Here is a 10,445-nt window from a genome sequence, read left to right on the forward strand (position 1 = left end):
CCGCCTCGGATGCGGGAGGTCGCGGGTTCGAACCCAGGCTGAGTCATACCAAAGACTTATAAAAATGGAACTATCACCTTTCTCACTAGGTGCTCAGCATTAAGAGGTTAGTGTTAGGACTGGTCGGACTGGTGTCAGGATGATGTGACAGAGTGGGACATGATGCTACAGGTCTGCGGCATGATGCCCCAGAGCTAAACATCGCAATAAACTGTCACACTGCAGACATCGAAGCGATATGACTGAAAAATTGTTAAATCTAGGTTAAAAATCAAATTAACACGCACACAGACACTCAATACATTTGGCAGCGTTTATACAACATTAACTAGACATGGAGTTTAAAATACGCCCTCTAAGACAAAATGGCTAGAGTCTTATATCGGAAAAATGATAACTTAAAGGCTGATTTCTTCTTTTTACACATTGTAAAGATTATTTAATAAAACACCTATTAGTTTGTGATACATCAATGCCCTACCCATTTCCTCTTTTTCCCCTAACATCTTAGAGCCGGTCAAACGTGCGCCAGGACCATTTCCAAACATAGCAATTATTCATTCATTTTATGCTCGTTGTTCTCCACCCTCTCGCGTTCAGCATGATTGTCTGTGTAAGATAAACACATCGATAAATACTCCGGCAATGGGCTGTATCCATTACTTTGTGATCGTGTACAGAATAGACAGGCAACGCTGCGAGTCGGCAAGGAAGGTACGGACAGTGTAAGTGAATGCTTGTTGAAGTAATCAGAGTTGAACAGTCTTTCATAGAAAGTGCTGTGTCGGGGGGCGAGATGAGAGAGATTCTGATTTCCATTTCTCTTGCAAACATAAACAAATATCACTCGAGTTTAAGCTGGTTCTCGTCTATGTCCGTTCATCGTTAACTGAAGCATATTGATGTTTGCACTTATTTGCTTGGTCATGCTCTGATTCATACAGTTGCGTCTTTATGAACTGCATCTCAACAGTCTAACATCCACTATCATATTGTGTTGGGTTTGTTTTGTTTTTGTTTTGCATGCTACATTAAAATGGAGCCGTGGTGTGATACGGATAGATCAAATATAACGAACAATTGTTATATAAGGCATAAACAAACTAAATTCTCGGAAAATATAATTTCAATGGCTGTCGATTTGATACAGTTATCAAATTGTTAGGCCTTTGATTGTTTCAAGCTTATGGTAGATATGTGCATCTTTTAATTAGTACAAATTTTTTCCAATGATAATGATGTGTATTTCTTGAGGTCGAGGCAAATGGCTCTGATTTTTCCGTCAATTGTAGGTACACATACTTATCTTATAGTTAGCAACATCAAAAGAGACAGTAATCAGTAATGCATATTATGAAGTTTTGTTTTATTGTAAGGTTGATACATAGCTTATGAATCAGCCAAAGGTAAATTCAACTAGGACTCATCATTGTGTGATATTGCAACGTACACATCCTTTTCTTGAATATCAGTAAACGTAGGAATCGTCCTTTTTAAAAATCAATACTTACAAAAAGAATATGCATAACAAATACTTTATACTTTATTTCTTAAAGGCAGTAATACAGATTTCTATTTCGAAAACTAAGTAAATGGCTCAACAACCATCATCTAGAAGGCACCACAGAGACCCCATGGTAACAAAGCTGTGGGAATTGCAAGATAAGCTGAAATCAACAGGGGCCATGGATGAAATCCAAAAAACACTGGACGAAGCGCTGGATCTCTATTTTAAGGGAGAGCATTACTGTGAAGATCACACCTCACCTGCCAGTCCCGAGCTACAGCAGATCAGTCAAATGACTTTGACTCATCCTTGGGATGATCTTCATGCCCAAGGAAAGACGCTATGGAATCTCAGGCCCGGCATGATGTCCGGTTTTCTAGAAGGCAAGTAGTTTATCCCTCAATGAGCTGAGATGACGTGATGCGGGGTTTGCCACAGCATTAGATAAAAAAATTATATATCATAAATCTTTGGCACTTTTTCAAATTTCATTATGAATAAAAACAATACGTTATACACATATATCCCGTAGAAATGAATAACAAGTACGAGATCTCTTATGAGATTACGATAACAAATATATGGACAAACACTAATGATGGAAATACCATTAAGATCTAAAATAATGATAGGAATCAGTCGAAGCAAGCATATAGATCGTTTTCGAACGGTCTTTGTAATTCAACAAATTTGACTAAAAAGTCAGTACAGGAGTTTCAGTTCGCTGGTCTACATGGCCATTCGATTCAATAGTTTATTGTTGTTTCAGGACAATTACTGCAATTTCTGGTCAGCATGTCTAACGCTACAAGGGTCCTCGAGCTTGGAATGTACACAGGTTACAGTGCCCTTGCGTGTGCAGAAGCACTTCCGGATGATGGTGAGGTGGTCACGTGCGAAGTTGACCCCTATCTTGAAACTATTGTTAAGGAATACACATCCAAATCAGCCCACGGAAGAAAAATTAGTATACGAATTGGTAAGGACTTGTTTAATCCTGTCGAATTCATTGTTCTCTCTCTCTCTCTCTCTCTCTCTCGATCTTCTAAGCTAGCTTATATAAATATTTCTCATGTATAATTTGATACATGTGACGAGTAAGAGGGAAAGATTGAACGTCTGAATGAGGATGAATTTTGGCTTCAGACCAATTATTACTTACGTTCTATATCTGTACCAGAGACAAGAAAGCATTAATTATTTCTTACAACCAAAATGGCATGTTACCATTGCTTCTCGTCTTTACTTTAGGTCCTGCTCTGGATACCATCAACAAATTGGCAAACGAGGAGCAAAGCTTTGACATTATTTTCTTGGATGCAAATAGCAACCAGTACTGCGAGTACTACCAGGTAATTGATGGCGCACTTTTTGAACTATATGTAAGCCCAATGCATCCTTTTGTCCAAGCAGTCGTTAAGTCATTACTGGAACTACATAAATCGCAGCAACTGTTGTGTCCTAGCTTTGACTAATTAAAAGCCCCTCCGACGATAGACTCCGACAGTAAGAACTCACAAAAAAATTAAAAGGAACTGTCCTTATTGGCGTTTAAACACGAAGCAAACTGTTTATTAGTATGTAACGCCTACCATCCCTTCCATGGGGCGCATGATGAACCAAAAATGATGTACAATACTTGTATGATGATAAAAGTATACCTTATCGTTAAGGGTCATATTACATCTCTACAATATTTACATTCCCGAGTTAGCGCTTTCATGTAGTTCATATCCTTTCTTTCTCATCTGTACGTCATTACTTTCAATGCACGCCATAAGCCATGGTTGCATAATGTAAAGTAATACAGCTCACTGATCTGAAACTAAGTAACAGAAAAGAGCGAAAACCATAACGTTTTTGTAAAATCAGACAACATGAATTCCCTAGAACAGAAAGTGAAACATTAAAAATAACTTTGAGTATTGTGAATAAAATCCCAAATAGTCCTAAAAGTTCTATCACAAGTCCACATTTATGAAGTTCCAACTGAATTCTAGTGCTATTTCAAATAAGTTCCACTATTGAATGTATTGATGCACCTGTAGTCTTAAAAGTGCTAATGGGCCAGTGGCCTAGATTCTGGCGATGTGCTCAGTCTTTTGATGTATCACAAAAATATATTCCAAAAATGTGTAACTTTTAGATAAATAAAATTATATAACCATCTACGAATGTAATTACTATTTTCTGAAATATGCTGTCCTTAATGGAAGATTCCAATCTAGAAGATGCTGAGGTCAGCATCAAGACTATCTTTTAACTCAATTTCATGGAAGCATGTTTACATTAATAATGATCTGAATATTTAATCCAAACTCTAGGGAAATATCAGCTATATATTATGTTGATTATAAAATAAATGTTCCTGGACCAGTACACAGTGAACTGATTTTGGATATGGCCTAGTTCTAAATACAGATGTATATAACACAGAATCATAACGACAAGCCAAAAAATAATACAAATCAAATATGCATAACAAAAGTAGGTTCTCAAATGTCGTTAAAACAGACGAGAATTTTATGAGGTCCGTATGATGTGCAAAACAGTACTGAATTTATAACTAATGCACCATATAGTCATAAATGGATGACTAAATAGCGCACAAAGAATAACAGAGAAAGGCGCAAGAAAACGTGTCTTGATTTTGATGTGTTCTGTACTTTATCATGAATCCTTGCTTCCCTTGAACCACACAGGTGATCATGGACAGAGGTCTGTTAGCTCCGAGGGGCACTATTGTCGTAGATAACGCCTTCCTCCATGGAAATGTCTACTACGAGACCGGACACATGAATGGAGAGGGAATGAAATCTTTCAACGAAGCTGTGTCCAGAGATCCACGTGTTACAACAGTAAGTCCATTATATTCCATTACTCTGTGCCATCGTCGGTTCTACCTGGTGGTCGTGTGATCTCCGCTCGCCTCTTTTATCTTAGGTTTAATGCCAGGTTTCTGGACGTGTGATTGCTGAAATACCCATCCGAGGTCGGTGAGGTTTCTTTCACGTTTTACAGTTTACGCAGCCTTGAGGACCACATATCTCATACAGTTGAGTCGTCAAAATGACCCCTCACGAGTTGACCACATTTACGAAGTGAATATAGAACTGTTTCAACCAGTAGATCTCACATTGATCCACTCGATAATTGCATTCAGACGTTGAGATAATATTACGTGACGTGACTACATATTGTGCGTCGTGATATAATTGTTGTTCTTATATGTCATTTTTGTCTCCGTTAACTTTACATTGTCATAATCATGTAATATTTTACGATATTGCACATTTTCATATTGCACCCACGTTCACGACACGTGTGCCCAATAGTGTATTAGGAACCACTTTGCAAACAAATCATGTATGCTCATATATTAGACGTTTTAAGGTTTGGTTGACTAAATTTGTTTCTGAATGGATTAAAGCAGTTGTTTCGTGGACTGCCACATACCAGCTGCTTTGCAACACAGGTGCTCGACGCGAGCTTGATGTTAAGAAAAAAGACAATCATCTAAAGGAAAAAATCATACAGAGTGACAAAAAAAACTTAGATTACCCCATGACCCGTTCTGACATAGGACCCTCTCTATCATAATATATAAGAGAGAAGGTACGGAACTTCCAAATACTTCGCTCCACCCATGACCCTCGATTTCCTTCTGCTGTTTCCATCGTTAAAGGCACATGACATACTATATGGCTTGTTTTACTTCTGAGATATTTTTCTATCCATCAAGCCATCATTGACGTTTGTACCAAACTGAAGTTACTGGCTCCGAAACGTGCGATTTTCGCGAAGTTTTTCATTGTGGACACTTCCGTGCTCCTATGATAATAAGTATAACCTTTTGAGCCAATCACATTTCGGAGTTGACGTTAGTGCCGCATAGTTTGCCTATTTTGAAAATAGAGATGCGTGTATACGATGTGTTGTGCAGTGAAGAAGACAATGTCTAATTCTTGCATGGAACAGGATTCCTAAAGTTGAATTGAGTTAATGGTAAGTAAAAAACTTATTTTTGCATCTACCGCTGTTCTGTAATTCAAGAAGGGATGCACCATAGAGTTGAAAACATTGTCCATTTCGCTCTTGTCACCGGTTTTCACATGAGCACGGAAGTGTCCACAATGAAAAACTTCGCGAAAATCGCGTCGAGCTCCTGTGCTTTGCAATACTCCGCTTTAAAATTTTTGATACAATGTTTCGGATTCAGGCTAGCAATAAACGTCAGACAGGTCATACAATTGCTGGGTCCCTACAAATGATATGCAAAACACAAGACAAAAACTGTCTTGTTTAGCTGGTATTAAGAATGGCCAAAACTATACTTAAAAGTTTTACACCCTGAATTTTCTCAAAATGTACATTCTTCTGCCAGTCTGAATTACATGTCATAGGTTCAAAAGCTTGATCACACTTTTCGAAATTGTACTGTTATTTCGAATATATTGCAAGTGAATTTATATGCTCCTTACTGTACTCAAAATGAAATAAATATTACATTCCAACGCGTCTTTTTGATAATTACGATTGAAAGTCTTCGTATTTTCCCCACATTATGATTTAAACCATTCAATGACAGAACAGAAACACAATTGCAGATGTCAACACGCTGCTCCCTTACTGATGAAATCAGATGTACTTCATGTAGAATTGACACAGATAAATATTGTCATTATCACGAAATTTAGCAGAATTGACACCAATACCAAATTATATGCATTCCAGACTAAATGGAAAAGTTGTTGCAATGCGCATTCATTCAAAATATGACTCAAAAAATTAAATTTTAAATAGATCAACACGCCATTTTCTTCCGAAAGTGATGTCTAGCGCGCGACTAAGTTCAAATTCATGTGGGCGGAGTTACGTGCCCATTAATAATGTTGATGTTGTGTAAGGATGAATCGGCGCTTGTGTATTTAGTTTGGAATACAACATCAATTCAGTTACTTTGTTTATTGTAGTGTCCTTTTGTTTATATAATTACAACTTAGGTAGAAAAAGGAAATGAGCATATAATAAAAAAATTACTGCATTGTAAGGGAAAATATGAACTCGTTTTGTCGAATGGAGATAATACACTCCCACTCCCTAGAAACTCGTTCATATTGTCCCATACAAATTCAGTAGCCTATAGAAACGTTATGACGTGGTATATCTATCTATCTATCTATCTATCTATATATCTATCTATATATATATATATATATATATATATATATATATATATATATATATATATATATATATATATATATATATATATATATATATATATAACAGCATAGTGTTTGTCATCGGAAGAAATGCCCCTTTACATAGGAAGTAAACAGTTGGTATTTAATAATAGACCTTACTGACCCAAGTAACTTGAGGGTTTATTTTGATATATTTTCAGCTAAAATATGTAATTTATTGTTTTGGATGTGTCGCTTTTTTGTTGTTGAATTTACATACATTTCTTTATATGACGGCATCACTCACGAGTTTAAATAAATTATCCATAAATATATACTGTTTCACTTCAAGATTCAAATAAATTATATAGATATCGAAAGCTGCCTTTTATTTTCTGTTGCATGGTTTAACACCATTCTTCAGCACAAGATAGGCTATACATGGCGGCCAGTATAAATGGTGGAGGAAGGACCCGGAAAACCCGGAAAGAACCACCAATACACGAGACGCTACTGGCAAGCATTCTCACATACCCACAATTGCTGAACCCGAGACCTGAATTAGTAGTGCAATAAAAATAATAGTTATCATTATTATTATTATTATTATTATTATTATTGTTGTTATTGTTGCTGTTGTTGTTGTTATTTGCTAAGTTTTATATATCAAAATATCTTGTTTAATTTGTACATAGTTATTCATTTTGCGCATATGTATTAATACTAATGTTAATAATATATTGTCCTTTTGTTCACAGGTTCTCGTTCCCATCCGAGATGGTGTACGCTTGATAAGAAGAAGGGAGGACATGCTCGCTAAACGACCTGCCGATTAACGAACGAAGCTGTGGAAACGTCTGCATCACATGCCAATAATATATGTATTACATTTGTATCATGAGATCATTTAAGATTCATTCCACTACGAACAAGACATTATTGCCATGTAATTGTCTCATTTTTATGTCTCACATATAGAGTTCATGTCAGTCTATAAAAGTATTAGCTATTCTTTTTTTGTATCAGAAAAAGAAACGCTTGTATAAATATTTATTGAGCCAACTATCGTAATAAATAGATGTAATCTTTATTTGTTGCGTTCGATTGTAAGACTTTTAAATTATTTGTTGGTTACTAACAATTTAAGACGTTGTTTTACATTTTAATATTAGTTTCCGCGGGGTTACGTCACGTGTATGTTCCAAATTTATTAATATCTCCCTCGCTTCTATATATTTTAACTTTGATAATGAACGTATGTCGAGTATTCCTAAATGCTGGAATGCACAGCATGTCAGTGTCCAGTTACAGTGGAACACGTGCGGATTTACATCCTGTGAGATAAAAATATTTTGGAGCTTGAAGAAATTGTGTTAAGACGTACAAATTTATCTTTGGTTTCACTACAAAGCCAATTTTGTGCTAAGGTGCATACATATATGCATGCATACTGTATGCTTCTCGGCTATTCTCATTGGTTTATTATCTCGAGAAAGCTAATGGGAAATTAACACAAGGAGAGAGCTATGTTGATGATCACGTAACTAATAGTCAAGCTGCTGAAGTTTTCCCACATCAGCTTTTTAAGCCACATTTTCATCAATTTATCTCACGAGCATAGTTTTTTTTTATAACTATAATAAGGATTCCAAATGTCCGGGAAATTCAACGGAAACCATTGTATCCATGTTTGGTTTTCATCATGAAAAATTACTCTTATGTGATCCTGCTCGTTCGAGCGTGAATTCTTACGTGCTTCATTCAGTGTGTGTGTGTGTGTGTGTGTGTGTGTGTGTGTGTGTGTGTGTGTGTAAAGGCTCGATACTTCTTTTTTTATCTATGTAGTGGAGTTTTACGGCACCATGCCACAATAGCGGTTAAATAACGCAACTGAAGGTAAAGCGCATGAGATCCCAAAGAAAAAGAAGAATTGTACAGTAGTTATGGGAAATAAGGTCTTCTAAATAAACGAAACAGAAAGTACCACGAAAAAGAAAACTAAACATAAAGATGTTAAAATTCTATAAAATGTATAAATAACAGAAAATATTGTACCAATCAAGTGGTTATTTGATTGAGCAAAGTCAAACCTTTTTGCGATTCCGCTAGAGGTCATAGGTTTCCCCTGATTTCAAAGACCCCTATACAATTACTGCTGCAAAGATTAAAGTCCAAGTGTCCATTCTGTAAGTAAGTTAACTCTGTTTAATACAAGACGACAGATCTCACAACTTCCCAATTGCCTATCAACCGCACAACTGCATGTTTCTCTACTTTTCGTAACGTAGTCAGCATTTCACGCCGTAATACTATACAACTCAACCACCTTATACAGAGAACTATTTTTACTACGCTACCTGAAGCCAGTCAAATATAAATTTTAAACCACGGACGGCGAAACAGTCCCTTCTCATTTATTTCATTGTATAATTTACGAGTCTCCAGTTATAAATACTGCACCTGGAGTCACACAATCAATTTACACAACTAAATATTAATTGGGATTATTGAGTGACAGGGACACTCATGTGGATCTGACCTGATTTCACCAAAAGTAAACTATGGCATAATGGAAACTCACTAACACTTCAGTCCTTGACGTTTGCTCCTAGTAAATGACTAATTATTTCGGTCTGAGGAATATTTCCCTATGACTGACTTCCCATAATCAAACAAGTAATCACAGACATCTAAGAAATCCTTAAAATAGAAAGCTATAGACAAAAGCGCATACTCCAAATTTATTACAATACAAAAAACAAAATGTAATACTTGTAAAATCCTAAAATTCCGTAATGTATATCATCAATAGATTTTTTTAAAATATATTTTTACATGTCATGTTTAAGAAAATCAACGTTTTTCTCAAGTGCTACACCATCATACAATTTTTCGCAAGTTTGCATAAAAATCAAAAGTCATGTTTGCTTCTAAACAAATGTTTGCCATCACGATAACACTTAATATTCGAATGTACAGCCATGAGTCCTTGAAAGATGCCATAAATATACAAATATTAAATTATGTATAAACTTTTGATTAAAGACTGAGGTCGTAGGAAAAATATATGAGACTCGACTAGAGCGCATGCCCTATCAATTTTCAAGGATAGCAGCTGAAGTTGTCCTTAGCAGGTAGCACAATAGGTTTCCTCACGGATTCATTCCTCCAGGGACACAAAGCGCAACCCACGGTACAAATGTTGCCACCTGTCAGTCGCTTCCTACGAATTGCCGAAGGCATATTGGGCTTATTTTCCATGCAGTGCCAAATGGAGAGTAATAAATATCCTTGGCATCCGTCCATCTACGGGAGACGATGGAATAGCTCCAAAGTACGCTTTTGCTTATCCTTCTTTTTAGCTCTCTTTTCAGCTTGCTTTATTCTTCTCTTTTCCTCTGCGTTTTGAACTCCCTGCCTGACAGCTAGACGCCAGCTGGAACGGTTGTTTGCACAGCTCTCCCAGTCGTTGACATTGATGTTTGCTGTCTTCATATCCTTCTTGCAAACATCTTTGTAGCGCAGATGTGGTCGTCCAGTTGGTCGTGCACCTTCTGCTAACTCCCCATATAACAGGTCCTTGGGAATGCGACCTGGGTCCATTCTCTTGACATGGCCGAGCCAGCGAAGGCGCCTCTCGCTGAGTATGGAGAACATGCTGTTCATGTTGGTGCGTTCTAGAACCTCTGTGTTGGGTACTTTGTCCTGCCACTGGATGAGCAGAATGCGCCGCAGACATCTCAGGTGGAAGC

General features: G+C 36.8%; 1 protein-coding gene across 3 annotated transcripts; it reads left to right on the forward strand.

Moving 5' to 3' along the window:
- Nucleotides 1–639: 639 nt before the first annotated feature.
- Nucleotides 640–7,783, forward strand: LOC149783942 (uncharacterized). 3 transcript variants are annotated; one of them, XM_089933175.1, is made up of 6 exons: nt 640–725; nt 1,557–1,890; nt 2,277–2,486; nt 2,759–2,859; nt 4,210–4,365; nt 7,452–7,783. In XM_089933175.1, exons 2-6 carry the CDS (start codon nt 1,593–1,595, stop codon nt 7,527–7,529), a joined length of 843 nt encoding a protein of 280 aa, XP_089789301.1. In that variant the 5' UTR covers nt 640–725; nt 1,557–1,592; the 3' UTR covers nt 7,530–7,783. The 3 variants fall into 3 exon arrangements, with proteins under 3 accessions (XP_089789301.1, XP_089789303.1, XP_089789302.1); XM_089933177.1 differs by having other exon boundaries at nt 643–714; XM_089933176.1 differs by having other exon boundaries at nt 652–725; nt 1,561–1,890.
- The last annotated feature ends 2,662 nt before the right edge of the window (nt 7,784–10,445 follow it).

The sequence above is a fragment of the Sinohyriopsis cumingii genome, chromosome 14 (assembly GCF_028554795.1).
Source record: "Sinohyriopsis cumingii isolate HCF-2022 chromosome 14, ASM2855479v2, whole genome shotgun sequence".
NCBI lineage: Eukaryota > Metazoa > Mollusca > Bivalvia > Unionida > Unionidae > Sinohyriopsis > Sinohyriopsis cumingii.